General features: G+C 45.1%; 1 protein-coding gene across 7 annotated transcripts in view; it reads right to left on the bottom strand.

The window, feature by feature from the left end:
• Positions 1-24,106, bottom strand: part of jade1 (jade family PHD finger 1) — an 86,240-nt gene that overhangs the window by 2,869 nt on the left and 59,265 nt on the right. For all 7 annotated transcript variants that reach the window (XM_036955450.1, XM_036955453.1, XM_036955447.1 and 4 more), the window contains 4 exons: positions 11,450-11,617; positions 11,129-11,245; positions 9,217-9,741; positions 7,646-7,763 (listed from right to left, as the gene is read on the bottom strand). In XM_036955450.1, the coding sequence (XP_036811345.1) occupies positions 7,646-7,763; positions 9,217-9,741; positions 11,129-11,245; positions 11,450-11,617 (928 nt within the window). The remainder of the gene's footprint in view (positions 1-7,645; positions 7,764-9,216; positions 9,742-11,128; positions 11,246-11,449; positions 11,618-24,106) is intronic.

Raw genomic sequence — 24,106 nt, 5'->3', positions numbered from 1 at the left:
AGAATCAGAACATCCATCCCATTTAGAATCAGAACAGGACACCCACCCCATTTAGAATCAGAACACCCATCCCATCCCATTTAGAATCAGAACAGGACACCCACCCCATCCCATTTAGAATCAGAACAGGACACCCACCCCATCACATTTAGAATCAGAACAGGACACCCACCCCATCCCGTTTAGAATCAGAACAGGACATCCATCCCGTTTAGAATCAGAACAGGACATCCATCCCGTTTAGAATCAGAACAGGACATCCATCCCGTTTAGAATCAGAACAGGACATCCATCCCGTTTAGAATCAGAACAGGACATCCATCCCGTTTAGAATCAGAACAGGACATCCATCCAGTTTAGAATCAGAACAGGACATCCATCCCGTTTAGAATCAGAACAGGACATCCATCCCGTTTAGAATCAGAACAGGACACCCATCCCATTTAGAATCAGGACACCCATCCCATTTAGAATCAGAACATCCATCCCATTTAGAATCAGAACATCCATCCCATTTAGAATCAGAACAGGACACCCACCCCATTTAGAATCAGAACACCCATCCCATCCCATTTAGAATCAGAACAGGACACCAACCCCATCCCATTTAGAATCAGAACAGGACACCCACCCCATTTAGAATCAAAACAGGACATCCACCCCATTTAGAATCAAAACAGGACATCCATCCCATTTAGAAATCAGGACATCCATCCCATTTAGAATCAGAACATCCATCCCATTTAGAATCAGAACATCCATCCCATTTAGAATCAGAACATCCATCCCATTTACAATCAGAACATCCATCCCATTTAGAATCAGAACAGGACACCCATCCCATTTAGAATCAGAACATCCATCCCATTTAGAATCAGAACATCCATCCCATTTACAATCAGAACATCCATCCCATTTAGAATCAGAACAGGACACCCATCCCATTTAGAATCAGGACACCCATCCCATTTAGAATCAGAACATCCATCCCATTTAGAATCAGAACATCCATCCCATTTAGAATCAGAACAGGACACCCACCCCATTTAGAATCAGAACACCCATCCCATCCCATTTAGAATCAGAACAGGACACCCACCCCATCCCATTTAGAATCAGAACAGGACACCCACCCCATCCCATTTAGAATCAGAACAGGACACCCACCCCATTTAGAATCAAAACAGGACATCCACCCCATTTAGAATCAAAACAGGACATCCATCCCATTTAGAAATCAGGACATCCATCCCATTTAGAATCAGAACATCCATCCCATTTAGAATCAGAACATCCATCCCATTTAGAATCAGAACATCCATCCCATTTACAATCAGAACATCCATCCCATTTAGAATCAGAACAGGACACCCATCCCATTTAGAATCAGAACATCCATCCCATTTAGAATCAGAACATCCATCCCATTTACAATCAGAACATCCATCCCATTTAGAATCAGAACATCCATCCCATTTAGAATCAGAACAGGACACCCACCCCATTTAGAATCAGAACACCCATCCCATCCCATTTAGAATCAGAACAGGACACCCATCCCATTTAGAATCAGGACACCCATCCCATTTAGAATCAGAACATCCATCCCATTTAGAATCAGAACATCCATCCCATTTAGAATCAGAACAGGACACCCACCCCATTTAGAATCAGAACACCCATCCCATCCCATTTAGAATCAGAACAGGACACCCACCCCATCCCATTTAGAATCAGAACAGGACACCCACCCCATCACATTTAGAATCAGAACAGGACACCCATCCCATTTAGAATCAGGACACCCATCCCATTTAGAATCAGAACATCCATCCCATTTAGAATCAGAACATCCATCCCATTTAGAATCAGAACAGGACACCCACCCCATTTAGAATCAGAACACCCATCCCATCCCATTTAGAATCAGAACAGGACACCCACCCCATCCCATTTAGAATCAGAACAGGACACCCACCCCATCACATTTAGAATCAGAACAGGACACCCACCCCATCCCGTTTAGAATCAGAACAGGACATCCATCCCGTTTAGAATCAGAACAGGACATCCATCCCGTTTAGAATCAGAACAGGACATCCATCCCGTTTAGAATCAGAACAGGACATCCATCCCGTTTAGAATCAGAACAGGACATCCATCCCGTTTAGAATCAGAACAGGACATCCATCCCGTTTAGAATCAGAACAGGACATCCATCCCGTTTAGAATCAGAACAGGACATCCATCCCGTTTAGAATCAGAACAGGACATCCATCCCGTTTAGAATCAGAACAGGACACCCATCCCATTTAGAATCAGGACACCCATCCCATTTAGAATCAGAACATCCATCCCATTTAGAATCAGAACATCCATCCCATTTAGAATCAGAACAGGACACCCACCCCATTTAGAATCAGAACACCCATCCCATCCCATTTAGAATCAGAACAGGACACCCACCCCATCCCATTTAGAATCAGAACAGGACACCCACCCCATTTAGAATCAAAACAGGACATCCACCCCATTTAGAATCAAAACAGGACATCCATCCCATTTAGAAATCAGGACATCCATCCCATTTAGAATCAGAACATCCATCCCATTTAGAATCAGAACATCCATCCCATTTAGAATCAGAACATCCATCCCATTTACAATCAGAACATCCATCCCATTTAGAATCAGAACAGGACACCCATCCCATTTAGAATCAGAACATCCATCCCATTTAGAATCAGAACATCCATCCCATTTACAATCAGAACATCCATCCCATTTAGAATCAGAACAGGACACCCATCCCATTTAGAATCAGGACACCCATCCCATTTAGAATCAGAACATCCATCCCATTTAGAATCAGAACATCCATCCCATTTAGAATCAGAACAGGACACCCACCCCATTTAGAATCAGAACACCCATCCCATCCCATTTAGAATCAGAACAGGACACCCACCCCATCCCATTTAGAATCAGAACAGGACACCCACCCCATCCCATTTAGAATCAGAACAGGACACCCACCCCATTTAGAATCAAAACAGGACATCCATCCCATTTAGAAATCAGGACATCCATCCCATTTAGAATCAGAACATCCATCCCATTTAGAATCAGAACATCCATCCCATTTAGAATCAGAACATCCATCCCATTTACAATCAGAACATCCATCCCATTTAGAATCAGAACAGGACACCCATCCCATTTAGAATCAGAACATCCATCCCATTTAGAATCAGAACATCCATCCCATTTACAATCAGAACATCCATCCCATTTAGAATCAGAACAGGACACCCATCCCATTTAGAATCAGGACACCCATCCCATTTAGAATCAGAACATCCATCCCATTTAGAATCAGAACATCCATCCCATTTAGAATCAGAACAGGACACCCACCCCATTTAGAATCAGAACACCCATCCCATCCCATTTAGAATCAGAACAGGACACCCACCCCATCCCATTTAGAATCAGAACAGGACACCCACCCCATCACATTTAGAATCAGAACAGGACATCCATCCCGTTTAGAATCAGAACAGGACATCCATCCCGTTTAGAATCAGAACAGGACATCCATCCCGTTTAGAATCAGAACAGGACATCCATCCCGTTTAGAATCAGAACAGGACATCCATCCCGTTTAGAATCAGAACAGGACATCCATCCCGTTTAGAATCAGAACAGGACATCCATCCCGTTTAGAATCAGAACAGGACATCCATCCCGTTTAGAATCAGAACAGGACATCCATCCCGTTTAGAATCAGAACAGGACATCCATCCCGTTTAGAATCAGAACAGGACACCCATCCCATTTAGAATCAGGACACCCATCCCATTTAGAATCAGAACATCCATCCCATTTAGAATCAGAACATCCATCCCATTTAGAATCAGAACAGGACACCCACCCCATTTAGAATCAGAACACCCATCCCATCCCATTTAGAATCAGAACAGGACACCCACCCCATCCCATTTAGAATCAGAACAGGACATCCACCCCATTTAGAATCAAAACAGGACATCCATCCCATTTAGAAATCAGGACATCCATCCCATTTAGAATCAGAACATCCATCCCATTTAGAATCAGAACATCCATCCCATTTAGAATCAGAACATCCATCCCATTTACAATCAGAACATCCATCCCATTTAGAATCAGAACAGGACACCCATCCCATTTAGAATCAGAACATCCATCCCATTTAGAATCAGAACATCCATCCCATTTACAATCAGAACATCCATCCCATTTAGAATCAGAACAGGACACCCATCCCATTTAGAATCAGGACACCCATCCCATTTAGAATCAGAACATCCATCCCATTTAGAATCAGAACATCCATCCCATTTAGAATCAGAACAGGACACCCACCCCATTTAGAATCAGAACACCCATCCCATCCCATTTAGAATCAGAACAGGACACCCACCCCATCCCATTTAGAATCAGAACAGGACACCCACCCCATCACATTTAGAATCAGAACAGGACACCCATCCCATTTAGAATCAGGACACCCATCCCATTTAGAATCAGAACATCCATCCCATTTAGAATCAGAACATCCATCCCATTTAGAATCAGAACAGGACACCCACCCCATTTAGAATCAGAACACCCATCCCATCCCATTTAGAATCAGAACAGGACACCCACCCCATCCCATTTAGAATCAGAACAGGACACCCACCCCATCACATTTAGAATCAGAACAGGACACCCACCCCATCCCGTTTAGAATCAGAACAGGACATCCATCCCGTTTAGAATCAGAACAGGACATCCATCCCGTTTAGAATCAGAACAGGACATCCATCCCGTTTAGAATCAGAACAGGACATCCATCCCGTTTAGAATCAGAACAGGACATCCATCCCGTTTAGAATCAGAACAGGACATCCATCCCGTTTAGAATCAGAACAGGACATCCATCCCGTTTAGAATCAGAACAGGACATCCATCCCGTTTAGAATCAGAACAGGACATCCATCCCGTTTAGAATCAGAACAGGACATCCATCCCGTTTAGAATCAGAACAGGACATCCATCCTGTTTAGAATCAGAACAAGACATCCACCCCGTTTAGAATCAGAACAAGACATCCACCCCGTTTAGAATCAGAACAAGACACCCACCCCGTTTAGAATCAGAACAGGACACCCATCCCGTTTAGAATCAGAACAGGACACCCATCCCGTTTAGAATCAGAACAGGACACCCATCCCGTTTAGAATCAGAACAGGACACCCATCCCGTTTAGAATCAGAACAGGACACCCATCCCATTTAGAATCAGAACAGGACACCCATCCCATTTAGAATCAGAACAGGACACCCATCCCATTTAGAATCAGAACAGGACACCCATCCCATTTAGAATCAGAACAGGACACCCATCCCATTTAGAATCAGAACAGGACACCCATCCCATTTAGAATCAGAACAGGACACCCATCCCATCCCATTTAGAATCAGAACAGGACACCCATCCCATCCCATTTAGAATCAGAACAGGACACCCACCCCATCCCATTTAGAATCAGAACAGGACACCCATCCCATTTAGAATCAGAACAGGACACCCACCCCATCCCATTTAGAATCAGAACAGGACACCCACCCCATCCCATTTAGAATCAAAACAGGACACCCACCCCATCCCATTTAGAACCAGAACAGGACCTCCACCCCATAGCATTTAGAACCAGAACAGGACCTCCACCACATCCCTTTAAGAACCAGAACAGGACCTCCACCACATCCCATTTAGAACCAGAACAGGACCTCCACCACATCCCTTTAAGAATCAGAACAGGACACCCATCCCATTTAGAATCAGAACAGGACACCCATCCCATTTAGAATCAGAACAGGACACCCATCCCATTTAGAATCAGAACAGGACACCCATCCCATTTAGAATCAGAACAGGACACCCATCCCATTTAGAATCAGAACAGGACACCCATCCCATCCCATTTAGAATCAGAACAGGACACCCATCCCATCCCATTTAGAATCAGAACAGGACACCCACCCCATCCCATTTAGAATCAGAACAGGACACCCATCCCATTTAGAATCAGAACAGGACACCCACCCCATCCCATTTAGAATCAGAACAGGACACCCACCCCATCCCATTTAGAATCAAAACAGGACACCCACCCCATCCCATTTAGAATCAAAACAGGACACCCACCCCATCCCATTTAGAATCAAAACAGGACACCCACCCCATCCCATTTAGAACCAGAACAGGACCTCCACCCCATCCCATTTAGAACCAGAACAGGACCTCCACCACATCCCTTTAAGAACCAGAACAGGACCTCCACCACATCCCATTTAGAACCAGAACAGGACCTCCACCACATCCCTTTAAGAACCAGAACAGGACCTCCACCACATCCCATTTAGAACCAGAACAGGACACCCATCCCATTTAGAATCAGAACAGGACACCCATCCCATTTAGAACCAGAACAGGACACCCACCCCATCCCATTTAGAACCAGAACAGGACCTCCACCCCATCCCATTTAGAACCAGAACAGGACCTCCACCACATCCCTTTAAGAACCAGAACAGGACCTCCACCACATCCCATTTAGAACCAGAACAGGACACCCATCCCATTTAGAATCAGAACAGGACACCCATCCCATTTAGAATCAGAACAGGACACCCATCCCATTTAGAATCAGAACAGAACATCCACCCCATTTAGAATCAGAACAGGACATCCACCCCATTTAGAATCAGAATAGGACATCCATCCCATATAGAATCAGAACAGGACACCCATCCCATTTAGAATCAGAACAGGACACTCATCCCATCCCATTTAGAATCAGAACATCCATCTCATTTAGAATCAGAACACCCATCCCATTTAGAATCAGAACATCCATCCCATTTAGAATCAGAACATCCATCCCATTTAGAATCAGAACAGGACACCCATCCCATTTAGAATCAGAACATCCATCTCATTTAGAATCAGAACACCCATCCCATTTAGAATCAGAACATCCATCCCATTTAGAATCAGAACATCCATCCCATTTAGAATCAGAACATCCATCCCCTTTAGAATCAGAACATCCATCTCATTTAGAATCAAAACAGCCATCCCATTTAGAATCAGAACAGGACACCCATCCCATTTAGAATCAGAACAGGACATCCACCACATTTAGAATCTAATCCTAACCATTACTACCAGCCTAATCCTACCCACGACTACCAGCCTAATCCTACCCACGACAACCAGCCTTATCCTAACCACGACAACCAGCCTTATCCTAACCACGACAACCAGCCTTAGCCTACCCGTGACAACCAGCCTAATCCTAACCACGACTACCAGCCTAATCCTATCCACGACAACCACCCTAATCCTACCCGTGACAACCAGCCTAATCCTACCCGTGACAACCAGCCTAATCCTACCCGTGACAACCAGCCTAACCCTACCCGTGACAACCAGCCTAACCCTACCCGTGACTACCATCCTAACCCTACCCGTGACTACCATCCTAATCCTACCCGTGACAACCAGCCTAATCCTACCCGTGACAACCAGCCTAATCCTACCCGTGACGTACCGTTGATGATCTCATGGTCCAGCAGCTCGGCCTGATGAGTAAAGATCTGTTCCTGGATCCTCCACAGAGTCCTCTTTATCTTCTCCCTCCGCGTCACCATGTAGGTCAGGTTACGAGCCTGCAACAGAACCAGGTGACACGCAATTTAGTAGTACTGTCAGTATGGTAGAGTAGTACTGTCAGCCTGTCTAGTAGAGTAGTACTGTCAGTCTGTCTAGTAGAGTAGTACTGTCAGTCAGTCTAGTAGAGTAGTACTGTCAGTCAGTCAGTCTAGTAGAGTAGTACTGTCAGTCAGTCAGTCTAGTAGAGTAGTACTGTCAGTCAGTCAGTCTAGTAGAGTAGTACTGTCAGACTGTCTAGTAGAGTAGTACTGTCAGTCTGTCATGTAGAGTAATACTGTCAGTCAGTCTAGTAGAGTAGTACTGTCAGTCAGTCTAGTAGAGTAGTGCTGTCAGTCAGTCTAGTAGAGTAGTACTGTCAGTCAGTCTAGTAGAGTAGTACTGTCAGTCAGTCTAGTAGAGTAGTACTGTCAGTCAGTCTAGTAGAGTAGTACTGTCAGTCTGTCATGTAGAGTAGTACTGTCAGTCTGTCTAGTAGAGTAGTACTGTCAGTCTGTCTAGTAGTGTAGTACTGTCAGTCTGTCTAGTAGAGTAGTACTGTCAGTCAGCCAGTCTAGTAGAGTAGTACTGTCAGTCAGCCAGTCTAGTAGAGTAGTACTGTCAGTCAGTCATGTAGAGTAGTACTGTCAGTCAGCCAGTCTAGTAGAGTAGTACTGTCAGTCAGTCAGTCTAGTAGAGTAGTACTGTCAGTCTGTCTAGTAGAGTAGTACTGTCAGTCAGCCAGTCTAGTAGAGTAGTACTGTCAGTCAGCCAGTCTAGTAGAGTAGTACTGTCAGTCTGTCTAGTAGAGTAGTACTGTCAGTCAGCCAGTCTAGTAGAGTAGTACTGTCAGCCTGTCTAGTAGAGTAGTACTGTCAGTCAGTCATGTAGAGTAGTACTGTCAGTCAGCCAGTCTAGTAGAGTAGTACTGTCAGTCAGTCAGTCTAGTAGAGTAGTACTGTCAGTCTGTCTAGTAGAGTAGTACTGTCAGTCAGCCAGTCTAGTAGAGTAGTACTGTCAGTCAGCCAGTCTAGTAGAGTAGTACTGTCAGTCTGTCTAGTAGAGTAGTACTGTCAGTCAGCCAGTCTAGTAGAGTAGTACTGTCAGTCAGTCAGTCTAGTAGAGTAGTACTGTCAGTCAGTCAGTCTAGTAGAGTAGTACTGTCAGTCAGTCAGTCTAGTAGAGTAGTACTGTCAGTCAGTCAGTCTAGTAGAGTAGTACTGTCAGTCAGCCAATCTAGTAGAGTAGTACTGTCAGTCAGCCTGTCTAGTAGAGTAGTATTGTCAGTCTGTCTGTCTAGTAGAGTAGTACTGTCAGTCTGTCTGTCTGGTAGAGTAGTACTGTCCCTCTGTCTGTCCAGCTGAGAAGCCATCACCGGCTGCCTGGGCGTGGCTGGCCCGGGAGGCATGGCTTGTGAACATATGGCACCCTGACCCCTCCCCTAGGGCAACGGGAAGTGGAAGTAGAACCTACCCTCTCCAGATCTTGGCGGAGGTGAGTGAACAGCTGTAGGCGGTGGAGGAGGACATCATGCTCTCTCCTAGCCAGACTCTCCTCCTCCTCCTTCTGGGGGGTCAGCAACGGCTGGCTGTGATTGGCTCGGCGCTTCAGCTTCCAGTACTGATACAGGAAATCTACTGTTTCCTGGGGCAACTGCAGGTGATTGGCTACCTCCTTAACGTTAACAAACTGGTAAAACTGCTCCTCCAGCTGCTGCAGTTTGATCTGACGCAGGTTCACCGCCTGCTGGTTCACCCTGCTCTCCTCCTGGGGGGCTGGGACGGGGGGTGGAACTTCATCACCTCTGACTCTGTCACTCTTCCGCCACTTCTTGTCTCTGGTCCCCTCTCCGTCCTGTCCTTCCTTCAGACCAGAGTGTTTGGGGCAAAAGGATTTGAACTTGACCTCATCCTGCTCTGTCAGGATGGTGTTCATCTCCAGGCTGCTCTGTAAGGCACAGCTCACATGGAACGCTGTCCGACAGCTCTTTGCTGAACACTGAGGGAATACAGAGTTAAAGCTCTTAGTGAACACTGAGGGAATACAGAGAGCAAGTTACAGCTCTTAGCTGAACACTGTGGGAATACAGAGTTACTACAGCCCTCAGCTGAACACTGAGTTTGAGCTCTTAGCTGAACACTGAGGGAATACAGAGAGCAAGTTACAGCTCTTAGCTGAACCCTGAGGGAATAAATAGAGTGAGTTACCACTTTTAGCTGAACACTGGGGGAATAAAGAAATGTATAGCTCTTAGCTGAACCCTGAGGGAATACAGCGAGTTAGAGCTCTTAGCTGAACCCTGATGGGATACAGAGAGTTAGAGCTCTTAGCTTAACACTGAGGGAATATGTATTTTATTTCACCTTTATTTAACCAGGTAGGCCAGTCTATATACAGTGTGTGCAAAGGCATGAGGAGGTAGGCAATAAATAGGCCATAGGAGAGAATAGTTACAATTTAGCAGATTAACACTGGAGTGATAAATGAGCAGATGATGATGTGCAAGTAGAGATACTGGTGTGCAAAAGAGCAGAAAAGTAAATAAAATAAAAACAGTATGGGGATGAAGTAGATAGATTGGGTGGGCAATTTACCGATGGACTATGTACAGCTGCAGCGATCGGTTAGCTGCTCAGATAGCAGATGTTGAAAGTTGGTGAGGGAAATAAAAAAGTCTCCCAACTTCAGCGATTTTTGCAATTCGTTCCAGTCACTGGCAGCAGAGAACTGGAAGTAAAGACGGCCAAATGAGGTGTTGGCTTTAGAGATGATCAGTGAGATACACCTGCTCTAACGTGTGCTACGGGTGTGTGTCGTTATCGTGACCAGTGAACTGAGATAAGGCGGAGCTTTACCTAGCATAGGTTTATAGATGACCTGGAGCCAGTGGGTCTGGCGACGAATATGTAGTGAGGGCCAGCCGACTAGAGCATACAGGTCGCAGTGGTGGGTGGTATAAGGTGATTTGGTGACAAAACGGATGGCACTGTGATAGACTGCATTCAGTTTGTTGAGTAGAGTGTTGGAGGCTATTTTATAGATGACATCGCCGAAGTCGAGGATCGGTAGGATAGTCAGTTTTACTAGGGTGAGTTTGGCGGCATGAGTGAAGGAGGCTTTGTTGAGAAATAGAAAGCCGATTCTAGAATTAGTTTTGGATTGGAGATGCTTAATGTGAGTCTCGAAGGAGAGTTTAGTCGAACCAGACACCCATGAATACAGAGAAAAAGTTACAGCTCTCGGCTGAACACTGAGGGAATAGAGAGAGAGCTCCAGCTCTCGGCTGAACACTGAGGGAATGCAGAGAGAGAGGATTGTTGAGGTAACTACCAGGTAGAAAGCCTTGTCAATGCAGTAGCTACATAGCTCCAGTGTCCGTGTGTACCTGTATACAGGCTCCAGTCTGGTCTTTACAGAGACAGCAGGTCAGAGCCCATCTGTTACTAGGGATGTGGGACATGTTGGTGATCGGCTCCATCTTCTCTGGGTTCCCAATGCTCACCTACACACACATAATCATTAGACAATACACTCCTTGCCAAAATGTGAAAGTCCCCTTTATGCAACCATCATTGAAACACTAGGATACTATCACTTGATAACTTCAAGCCTCCTTGATGAGACCGCATACCAGGATAGGCTTGGACAAAGACATATGATTGGACAGACCATAGAGACTTGGGGGTCAGAGGTTAGGGTTCATCACCTCGGGGATCCACAGGGCACAGCTGACGTGAACCCACTTTGTTCCGCTGCGAGTGGGTTTCATGGCCCCGCCCTTCTTGGGGCAGAGTTGGCATTTTGGCGAGATACCGAGGTCACAGGTCCGACACAGCCAGCTTCCCTTTGGCACCTTCAGAATCCCATAACACGCCTGGAACACAGAACATACAGAACATAACCACTAGGTCAGAGCGTTGGGCCAGTCACCGAAAGGTTGCTGGATCGAATCCCCGAGCTGACAAGGTAAAAATCTGTCGTTCAGCCCCAGTTAACCCACTGTTCCCCGAGAGCCGAAGAAGTGGGTGTCGATTAAGGCAGCACCCGCATCTCTCTGATTCAGTGGGGTTGGGTTAAATGCATAAGACACATTTCAGTTGAAGGCATTCAGTTGTATAACTGGTTAGGTATCCCCCTTCCCCTTTTCTTAGAACAGTCACCTATACTCCCTCTCTGGCCTCTAGGTCATCAGGCTTCTGATTATCCCACACACCTGTCACCATCGTCTCACGCACCTGCGCCTCATGTCACTCACCTGGACTCCATCACCTCCTTGATTATCTTCCCTATATCTGTCACTCACCTGGACTCCATCACCTCCTTGATTATCTTCCCTATATCTGTCACTCACCTGGACTCCATCACCTCCTTGATTATCTTCCCTATATCTGTCACTCACCTGGACTCCATCACCTCCTTGATTATCTTCCCTATATCTGTCACTCACCTGGACTCCCATCACCTCCTTGATTATCTTCCCTATATCTGTCACTCACCTGGTCCCCTCCTTGATTATCTTCTCTATATCTGTCACTCACCTGGTCCCCTCCTTGATTATCTTCCCTGTATCTGTCTCTCCCCTTGGTTCTTTCCTCAGGTGTTATTGACTCGGTTTTCATGTCGGTGTGTTGCTTAAAACACTCACTCCCTGAACTTGCTTCCCGACTCTCAGCGTACATCGTTACAGGAACACAGAGCATAATAACACACCTATAACATACATGATTTATCAGCAGAATAAGTAAGGGATAAACGGTTCTGTACATTACCTTGGATATGGATGGTGGAGTTCGTGAAGATCGTTCTCAAATAAAATGATATGAAAGCACACATTTATCGGAAGATAATATTTTTTTTTATGGGGGGGGGTTAAAATTTACATTTTTATAAGCAAATTCATACTCTGTCATCTCTTGGTTACTAGACCCAGTCGTTTGTTCCATTAGTATATTTACGGACGTGAACCAGTCATTAGTTTATGTTCTGTTGCTATGTTCAGTGGCAACGTTCCTGTCCCTTGCTCGCTGCTAGCTAGCCAACTAGCTATGGCTACACAGTCACTACCTCTTCTGCCAGAATAACAGAAACGTTTATTCCGTTGCGTTTAAGCTGCTTATCCAGCTTATACCACAGTTGCCATAGAAAACAACACTAAGCACACAAACATGAATGTGTGCATGAGGCAGATGGTCATGTTTTTTTTATTTCACCTTTATATAACCAGGTAGGCTCGTTGAGAATAAGTTCTCATTTACTGCGACCTGTCCAAGATAAAGCAAAGCAGTGTGACACAGAGTTACACATGGAGTAAACAATAAACAAGCCAATAACAAACAAATCAATGACACAGTAGAAAAAAGAAAGCAGTGCAACATAAACAACAGTTACACATGGGATAAACAATCATACAGCCAATAACACAATAGGAAAATCTGTATACAGTGTGTGAAAATGAAGGAAGGAGGTAAGGCGATAAATAGGCCGTAGTGGCAAAGAAATTACAATTTAGCAATTGACACTGGAGTGATATATGTGCAGATGAGGATGTGCAAGTAGAAATACTGATGTGCAAAAGGGCAGAAAAACAAAAACAAATATGGGGATGAGGTAGGTAGTTGGTTGCATGGGCTATTTACAGATGGGCTGTGTACAGCTGCAGCAATCAGTAAACTGCTCTGACAGCTGACGCTAAAGTTAGAGAGGGAGATATAAGACTCCAAAAATGCAGTGATTTTTGCAATTCGTTCCAGTCATTGGCAGCAGAGAACTGTAAAGGAAAGGTGGCGAATGGAGGTGTTGGCTTTGGGGATGATCAGTGAAATATACAGTTGAAGTCTGAAGTTTACATAAACCTTAGCCAAATACATTTAAACTCAGTTTTTCACAATACCTGATATTTAATCCTAGTAGAAATTCCCTGTCTTAGGTCAGTTAGGATCACCACATTATTTTAAGAATGTGAAATGTCAGAATAATAGCAGAGAGAATTATTAAGTTCAGCTATAATTTTTTTCATCACATTCCCAGTGGGTCAGGAGTTTACATACACTAAATTAGTATTTGGTAGCATTGCCTTTAAATTGTTTCACTTGGGTCAAATGTTTCGGGTAGCCTTCCACAATAAATTGGGTGAATTTTGGCCCATTCCTCCTGACAGAGCTGGTGTAACTGAGTCAGGTTTGTAGGCCTCCTTGCTAGTACACGATTTTTCAGTTCTGTCCACAAATGTTCTATAGGGTTGAGGTAAGGGCTTTGTGATGGCCACTCCAATACTTTACTTTGTTGTCTTTAAGCCATTTTGCCACAACTTTGGAAGTATGCTTGGGGTCATTGTCCATTTGGAAGACCCATATGCGACCAAGCTTTAACTTCCTGACTGACGTCTTGAGATGTTGCTTCAATATATCCACAATTTTCCTCCCTCGTGATGCCATTTATTTTGTGAAGTGCACCAGCCCTTCCTGCAGCAAAGCACCCCCACGACATAATGCTGCCACCCCTGTGCTTCACAGTTGAGATGGTGTTCTTCGGCTTGCAAGCCTCCCCCTTTTCCTCCAAACATAACGATGGTCATTATGACCAAAGTGTTATATTTTTGTTTCATCAGACCAGAAGACACTTCTCCAAAAAGTACAATCTTTGTCCCCATGTGCAGTTGCAAACCGTAGTCTGGCTTTTTTTATAGCGGTTTTGGAGCAGTGGCTTCTTCCTTGCTGAATGGCCTTTCAGGTTACATCGATATAGGACTCGTTTTACTGTAGATATAGATACTTTTGTACCTTTTTCCTCACAAGAAAATCTTCACAAGGTCCTTTGCTGTTGTTCTGGGATTGATTTGCACTTTTCACACCAAAGTACATTCATCTCTAGGACACAGAATGCGTCTCTTTCCTGAGCGGTATGACGGCTGCGTGGTCCCATGGTGTTTATACTTGCGTACTATTGTTTGTACAGATGAACGTGGTACCTTCAGGCGTTTGGAAATTGCTAGGTATACCTCCAAATTGTACACAGGTACACCTCCAATTGACTCAAATTATGTCAATTAGCCTATCAGAAGCTTCTAAAGCCATGACATAATTTTCTGGAATTTTCCAAGTTGTTTAACTTCTTGGTGACAGGGGGTAGTATTTTCACGTCCCGATGAAATGCATGCCCAAATTCAACTGCCTGCTACTCATCTCCAGAAGATATGATATGCATACTATTAGTCGATTTGGATAGAAAACACTCTGAAGTTTCTAAAACTGTTTGAATCATGTCTGTGAGTATAACAGAACCTATTTAGCAGGCGAAACCCTGAGGACAAACCATTCAGAATTATTTTTATTTTTATTATTTTTAGAATTTAGCTTTATCTGGACACGGTTCGTCAGGACCTCCAACAGCCGAAGCTAAGTAGTAACATTAACATGATGCCTTCAAATTGCAGTCGCTGTACTCGCCTTACGGCGAGGATGGCTGTGCTACAAGCCCAGCTTCAGACGCAATCGCTAGGCAAGGGTAATTTCAGTGTAGGAAAGGATGAAACCGCGTCTGTGCCACCAGTAAGTACAGATAGTAGTATAAATCCCCTGGCACAGTCCCCGCAGCCGGACAACTTTCTCACGGTTTCTGGAAGGAAATGCTGTAGGAACGCTCAACCGGTGTCGCTCATTCAGCCGACAGAAACTTTCAACCGGTTTTCCCCATTAAGCAGCGGGTCGGAGTCAGAGGCCGAGTCTTCTCTGGTCTCTACTCCTCCCGTTACGGGGTCTGAGACGCCGAAGCTTCCCACCATTAGCTCTGACAAATTGAAAACTCTAGTCATTGGCGACTCCATTACCCGCAGTATTAGACTTAAAACGAATCATCCAGCGATCATACACTGTTTACCGGGGGGCAGGGCTACCGACGTTAAGGCTAATCTGAAGATGGTGCTGGCTAAAGCTAAAACTGGCGAGTGTAGAGAGTATAGAGATATTGTTATCCACGTCGGCACCAACGATGTTAGGATGAAACAGTCAGAGATCACCAAGCGCAACATAGCTTCTGCGTGTAAATCAGCTAGAAAGATGTGTCGGCATCGAGTAATTGTCTCTGGCCCCCTCCCAGTTAGGGGGAGTGATGAGCTCTACAGCAGAGTCTCACAACGCAATCGCTGGTTGAAAACTGTTTTCTGCCCCTCCCAAAAGATAGAATTTGTAGATAATTGGCCCTCTTTCTGGGACTCACCCACAAACAGGACCAAGCCTGACCTGCTGAGGAGTGACGGACTCCATCCTAGCTGGAGGGGTGCTCTCATTTTATCTACCAACATAGACAGGGCTCTAACTCCTCTAGCTCCACAATGAAATAGGCTGTTAGCCAGCCTGCCAGCATAGTGGAGTCTGCCACTAGCACAGTCAGTGTAGTCAGCTCAGCTATCACCATTGAGACCGTGTCTGTGCCTCGACCTAGGTTGGGCAAAACTAAACATGGCGGTGTTCGCCTTAGCAATCTCACTAGGATAAAGACCACCTCCATTCCTGTCATTATTGAAAGAGATCATGATACCTCACATCTCAAAATAGGGCTACTTAATGTTAGATCCCTTACTTCAAAGGCAATTATAGTCAATGAACTAATCACTGATCATAATCTTGATGTGATTGGCCTGACTGAAACATGGCTTAAGCCTGATGAATTTACTGTGTTAAATGAGGCCTCACCTCCTGGCTACACTAGTGACCATATCCCCTGTGCATCCCGCAAAGGCAGAGGTGTTGCTAACATTTACAATAGCAAATTTCAATTTACAAAAAAAAAAAAAATGACGTTTTCGTCTTTTGAGCTTCTAGTCATGAAATCTATGCAGCCTACTCAATCACTTTTTATAGCTACTGTTTACAGGCCTCCTGGGCCATATACAGCGTTCCTCACTGAGTTCCCTGAATTCCTATCGGACCTTGTAGTCATAGCGGATAATATTCTAATCTTTGGTGACTTTAATATTCACATGGAAAAGTCCACAGACCCACTCCAAAAGGCTTTCGGAGCCATCATCGACTCAGTGGGTTTTGTCCAACATGTCTCTGGACCCACTCACTGTCACAGTCATACGCTGGACCTAGTTTTGTCCCATGGAATAAATGTTGTGGATCTTAATGTTTTTCCTCATAATCCTGGACTATCGGACCACCATTTTATTACGTTTGCAATTGCAACAAATAATCTGCTCAGACCCCAACCAAGGATCATCAAAAGTCGTGCTATAAATTCACAGACAACACAAAGATTCCTTGATGTCCTTCCAGATTCCCTCTGTCTACCCAAGGACGCCAGAGGACAAAAATCAGTTAACCACCTAACTGAGGAACTCAACTTAACCTTGCGCAATACCCTAGATGCAGTTGCACCCCTAAAAACTAAAAACATTTCTCATACGAAACTAGCTCCCTGGTACACAGAAAATACCCGAGCTCTGAAGCAAGCTTCCAGAAAATTGGAACGGAAATGGCGCCACACCAAACTGGAAGTCTTCCGATTAGCTTGGAAAGACAGTACTGTGCAGTACCGAAGAGCCCTTACTGCTGCTCGATCATCCTATTTTTCTAACTTAATTGAGGAAAATAAGAACAATCCGAAATTCCTTTTTGATACTGTCGCAAAGCTAACTAAAAAGCAGCATTCCCCAAGAGAGGATGACTTTCACTTTAGCAGTGATAAATTCATGAACTTCTTTGAGGAAAAGATTATGATTATTAGAAAGCAAATTACGGACTCCTCCTTAAATCTGCGTATTCCTTCAAAGCTCAGTTGTCCTGAGTCTGCACAACTCTGCCAGGACCTAGGATCAAGAGAGACGCTCAAGTGTTTTAGTACTATATCTCTTGACACAATGATGAAAATAATCATGGCCTCTAAACCTTCAAGCTGCATACTGGACCCTATTCCAACTAAACTACTGAAAGAGCTGCTTCCTGTGCTTGGCCCTCCTATGTTGAACATAATAAACGGCTCTCTATCCACCGGATGTGTACCAAACTCACTAAAAGTGGCAGTAATAAAGCCTCTCTTGAAAAAGCCAAACCTTGACCCAGAAAATATAAAAAACTATTGGCCTATATCGAATCTTCCATTCCTCTCAAAAATTTTAGAAAAGGCTGTTGCGCAACAACTCACTGCCTTCCTGAAGACAAACAATGTATACGAAATGCTTCAGTCTGGTTTTAGACCCCATCATAGCACTGAGACGGCACTTGTGAAGGTGGTAAATGACATTTTAATGGCATCGGACCGAGGCTCTGCATCTGTCCTCGTGCTCCTAGACCTTAGTGCTGCTTTTGATACCATCGATCACCACATTCTTTTGGAGAGATTGGAAACCCAAATTGGTCTACACGGACAAGTTCTGGCCTGGTTTAGATCTTATCTGTCGGAAAGATATCAGTTTGTCTCTGTGAATGGTTTGTCCTCTGACAAATCAACTGTAAATTTCGGTGTTCCTCAAGGTTCCGTTTTAGGACCACTATTGTTTTCACTATATATTTTACCTCTTGGGGATGTTATTCGAAAACATAATGTTAATTTTCACTGCTATGCGGATGACACACAGCTGTACATTTCAATTAAACATGGTGAAGCCTCAAAATTGCCCTTGCTAGAAGAATGTGTTTCAGACATAAGGAAGTGGATGGCTGCAAACTTTCTACTTTTAAACTCGGACAAAACAGAGATGCTTGTTCTAGGTCCCAAGAAACAAAGAGATCTTCTGTTGAATCTGACAATTAATCTTAATGGTTGTACAGTCGTCTCAAATAAAACTGTGAAGGACCTCGGCGTTACTCTGGACCCTGATCTCTCTTTTGAAGAACATATCAAGACCATTTCAAGGACAGCTTTTTTCCATCTACGTAACATTGCAAAAATCAGAAACTTTCTGTCCAAAAATGATGCATAAAAATTAATCCATGCTTTTGTCACTTCCAGGTTAGACTACTGCAATGCTCTACTTTCCGGCTACCCGGATAAAGCACTAAATAAACTTCAGTTAGTGCTAAATACGGCTGCTAGAATCCTGACTAGAACCAAAAAATTTGATCATATTACTCCAGTGCTAGCCTCTCTACACTGGCTTCCTGTCAAAGCAAGGGCTGATTTCAAGGTTTTACTGCTAACCTACAAAGCATTACATGGGCTTGCTCCTACCTATCTCTCTGATTTGGTCCTGCCGTACATACCTACACGTACGCTACGGTCACAAGACGCAGGCCTCCTAATTGTCCCTAGAATTTTTAAGCAAACAGCTGGAGGCAGGGCTTTCTCCTATAGAGCTCCATTTTTATGGAACGGTCTGCCTACCCATGTCAGAGACGCAAACTCGGTCTCAACCTTTAAGTCTCTACTGAAGACTCATCTCTTCAGTGGGTCATATGATTGAGTGTAGTCTGGCCCAGGAGTGGGAGGGTGAACGGAAAGGCTCTGGAGCAACGAACTGCCCTTGCTGTCTCTGCCTGGCCGGTTCCCCTCTTTCCACTGGGATTCTCTGCCTCTAACCCTATTACAGGGGCTGAGTCACTGGCTTTACTGGGGCTCTCTCATGCCGTCCCTGGAGGGGGTGCGTCATCTGAGTGGGTTGAGTCACTGATGTGGTCATCCTGTCTGGGTTGGCGCGCCCCCCCCCCCCCCCCTTGGGTTGTGCCGTGGCGGAGGTCTTTGTGGGCTATACTCAGCCTTGTCTCAGGATGGTAAGTTGGTGGTTGAAGATATCCCTCTAGTGGTGTGGGGGCTGTGCTTTGGCAAAGTGGGTGGGGTTATATCCTTCCTGTTTGGCCCTGTCCGGAGGTGTCCTCGGAGTGGGCCACAGTGTCTCCTGACCCCTCCTGTCTCAGCCTCCAGTATTTATGCTGCAGTAGTTTATGTGTCGGGGGGCTAGGGTCAGTTTGTTATATCTGGAGTACTTCTCCTGTCCTATTCGGTGTCCTGTGTGAATCTAAGTGTGCGTTCTCTAATTCTCTCCTTCTCTCTTTCTCTCTCTCGGAGGACCTGAGCCCTAGGACCATGCCCCAGGACTACCTGACATGATGACTCCTTGCTGTCCCCAGTCCACCTGGCTGTGCTGCTGCTCCAGTTTCAACTGTTCTGCCTTATTATTATTCGACCATGCTGGTCATTTATGAACATTTGAACATCTTGGCCATGTTCTGTTATAATCTCCACCCGGCACAGCCAGAAGAGGACTGGCCATCCCACATATGCTCTCTCTAATTCTCTCTTTCTTTCTCTCTCTCGGAGGACCTGAGCCCTAGGACCATGCCCCAGGAATACCTGACATGATGACTCCTTGCTGTCCCCAGTCCACCTGACTGTGCTGCTGCTCCAGTTTCAACTATTCTGCCTTATTATTATTCGACCATGCTGGTCATTTATGAACATTTGAACATCTTGACCATGTTTTGTTATAATCTCCACCCGGCACAGCCAGAAGAGGACTGGCCACCCCACATAGCCTGGTTCCTCTCTAGGTTTCTTCCTAGGTTTTGGCCTTTCTAGGGAGTTTTTCCTAGCCACCGTGCTTCTACACCTGCATTGCTTGCTGTTTGGGGTTTTAGGCTGGGTTTCTGTACAGCACTTTGAGATATCAGCTGATGTGCGAAGGGCTATATAAATACATTTGATTTGATTTGATCGTTTGCTTTCGCCGAAAAGCCTTTTTGAAATCTGACATGTTGGCTGGATTCACAACAAGTGTAGCTTTAATTTGGTATCTGACATGTGTGATTTAATCAAAGTTTGATTTTTATAGTAATTTATTTGAATTTGGCGCTCTGCATTTTCCCTGGCTTGACGCCAGCGTCCCCCCACACATCCCAGAGAGGTTAAAGGCACAGTCAACTTAGTGTATGTAAACTTCTGACCAACTGGAACTGTGATACAGTGAAATAATCTGTCTGTAAACAGTTGTTGGAAAAATTACTTGTGTCATGCACACAGTAGATGTCCTAACTGACTTGCCAAAACAATAATTTGCAAACAAGATATTTGTGGAGTGGTTGAAAAACAAGTTAATGACTCCAACTTAAGTGTATATAAACTTCCGACTTCAACTGTACCTGCTGGAACGCGTGCTGCGGGTGGGTGTTGCTATGGTGACCAGTGAGCTGAGATAAGGCAGAGCTTTACCTAGCAAAGACTTATAGATGACCTGGAGCCAGTGGGTTTGTCGACAAATATGTAGCGAGAGCCAGCCGACTAGAGCATACAGGTCGCAGTGGTGGGTAGTATATGGGGCTTTGGTGACAAAACAGATGGCAATGTGATAGACTACATCCAATTTGCTGAGTAGAGTGTTGGAGGCTATTTTGTAAATGACATTGCCGAAGTCAAGGATCGGTAGGATAGTCTGTTTTACGAGGGTATGTTTGGCAGCATGAGTGAAGGAGGCTTTGTTGTGAAATAGGAAGCCGATTCTAGATATAACTTTGGATTGGAGATGCTTAATGTGAGTCGAAGGAGAGTTTACAGTTGAGCCAGACACCTAGGTATTTATAGTTGTCCACATATTCTAAGTCGGAACAGTCCAGAGTAGTGATGCTAGTTGGGCGGGCAGGTGCGGGCAGCGAACGATTGAAGAGCATGCATTTAGTTTTACTAGCATTTAAGAGCAGTTGGAAGCCATGGAAGGAGTGTTGTATGGCGTTGAAGCTCGTTTGGAGGTTTGTTAACACAGTGTCCAAAGAAGGGCAAGATGTATACAGAATGGTGTCGTCTGCGTAGAGGTTGATCAAAGAATCAAACGCAATAAGAGCAACATCATTGATGTATACAGAGAAAAGAGTTGGCCCGCGAATTGAACCCTGTGGCACCCCCATAGAGACTGCCAGAGGTCCAGAAAACATGCCCTCCGATTTGACACACTGAACTCTATCAGAGAAGTAGTTGGTGAACCAAACGAGGCAGTCATTAGAGAAACCAAGGCTGTTGAGTCGGCTGATAAGAATTCGGTGATTGACAAGAGTCGAAAGCCTTGGCCAGGTCGATGAAGACGGCTGCACAGTACTGTCTTTTATCGATGGCGGTTATGATATCGTTTAGGACCTTGAGCATGGCTGAGGTGCATCCGTGACCAGCTCGGAAGAGTTGTCACGGATACTTGGCCGGGGTTTGGGTAGCCAGGTGGAAAGCATGGCCAGCGTAGAGAAATTCTGATTGAAATTCTCAATTATTGTGGATTCATCAGTGGTGACTCTGTTTTCCAGCCTCAGAGCTGTGGGCAGCTGGGAGGAGGTACTCTTGTTCTCCATGGACTTTACTGCGTCCCAAAACTTTTTGGAATTAGGGCTGCAGGATGCAAAAGTCTGTTTGAAAAAGCTAGCCTTTGCTTTCCTAATTGACTGTGTGTATTGGTTCCCGACTTCCCTGAAAAGTTGCATATCGCGGGGACTAATCGAAGCTAGTGCAGTACGCCACAGGATGTTTTTGTGCTGGTCAAGGGCAGTCAAGTCTGGAGTGAACCAAGGGCTATATCTGTTCTTAGATCTACATTTTGTGAACGTGGCTTATATATTATATGACATTATATTATGTTATTATATAACATGCTTATTTATGATGGTGAGGAAAGCACTTTTAAAGAACAACCAGGCATCATCTACTGATGGGATGAGGTCAGTATCCTTCCAGGATACCTGGGCCATGTCGATTAGAAAGGCCTGCTCGCAGAAGTGTTTTAGGGAGCGTTTGACAGTGATGAGGGGTGGTCGTTTGACCGAGGACCCATAGCGGATGCAGGCAATGAGTCAGTGATCGCTGAGATCCTGGTTGAAAACAGCAGAGGTGGATTTAAAGGGCAAGTTGGTCAGGATGATATCTATGAGGGTGACCGTGTTTACGGATTTGGGGTTGTAGCTGGTAGATTTGTTGATAATTTGTGTGAGGTGAGGGCATCTAGCTTAGATTGTAGGACGGCCGGGGTGTTTAGCATATCCCATTTTAGGTCACCTAGCAGTACGACCTCTGACAATAGATGGGGGGCAATCAATTCACATATGGTGTCCAGGGCACAGCTAGGAGCTGAGGGGGGTCTATAACAAGCGGCAACAGTGAGAGACTTATTTCTGGAGAGATGGATTTTTAAAACTGTTTGGGCATAGACCTGGATAGTAAGACATAACTCTGCAGGCAATCTCTACAGTAGATTGCAATTCCGCCCCCTTAAGCAGTTCTGTCTTGATGGAAAATGTTGTAATTGGGGATGGAAATTCCAGAGTTTTTGGTGGCCTTCCTAAGCCAGGATTCAGATACGGCTAGGACATCCGGATTGGTGGAGTGTGCTAGGGCAGTGAATAAAACAAACTTAGGGAGGAGGCTTCTAATGTTAACATGCATGAACCCAAGACTTTTACGGTTGCAGAAGTCAACAAATGAGAGCACCTGGGGAATAGGAGTGGAGCTAGGCACTGCAGGGCCTGGATTAATCTCTACATCACCAGAGGAATAGAGGAGGAGTAGGATAAGGGTACGGCTATAAGAACTGGTCATCTAGTGCGTTGGGAACAGAGAATAAAAGGAGCACATTTCTGGGCGTGGTATGATAGATTCAGGGCATAATGTACAGACAAGGGTAAGGTAGGGTGCAAGTACAGTGGGGGTAAACCTAGGCATTGAGTGACGATGAGAGAGGTTGCATCTCTGGAGGTACCAGTTAAGCTAGGTGAGGTCTCCGCATGTGTGGGGGGTGGGACAAGGGGGCTATCTGAGGCATGTTGAGCAAGACTAGGGGCTCCGCAGTAAAATAAAACAATGAGAGCTGCCCTAAACAACAGTATACAAGGCATATTGACATTAGAGAAAAGCATAAGCAATCACAGGTGTTGATTGGGAGAGCTAAGACAACAATGGGTGAGACAACAACGGGTAAACAGCTAGGACAACAACAACGGGTATATGGCGATGAATGGGCAGAAAGGGTCAGTTGGCTTCACACAGGGTCTGAGTTTGAGGCTGGGGCAGACAGATAAACAAAATGAAGTACCGTGTTAATGGACAGTAACATGAATATGTGCATGAGGCAGATGGTAATGGGAACAACATGAATTTGTCTATGAGACAGATGCTGTGCGACTCGAGTTTCACCATCAGATGGAAGACGGAGGCCCCTCTCTCTGGTCAGTCTCACCGGAGGAAAGGACGGAGAGAGCAGGGACGGTGAGAGGCAGACTCCCTCCACTGAGTCTAATGCCGTATTCAAAACATCTGGGCACTCTGGGGGAAAAAACTAAATCCGATCGGGAAATACTTTTGAACGGTCATCAAACTCCAAGTCGGAGAGGTGTGATCTTTCTAGAGCTCCAACTTTCCAACCTGATGCCCCCCCCCCCCCCCAGAGTTCCCAGTTGTCCTG

This window comes from Oncorhynchus mykiss, chromosome 19 (assembly GCF_013265735.2).
Source record: "Oncorhynchus mykiss isolate Arlee chromosome 19, USDA_OmykA_1.1, whole genome shotgun sequence".
Lineage (NCBI taxonomy): Eukaryota > Metazoa > Chordata > Actinopteri > Salmoniformes > Salmonidae > Oncorhynchus > Oncorhynchus mykiss.
The sequence above is the reverse complement of the archived record's forward strand: the minus strand, read 5'-3'. Positions and strand labels throughout refer to the sequence as shown.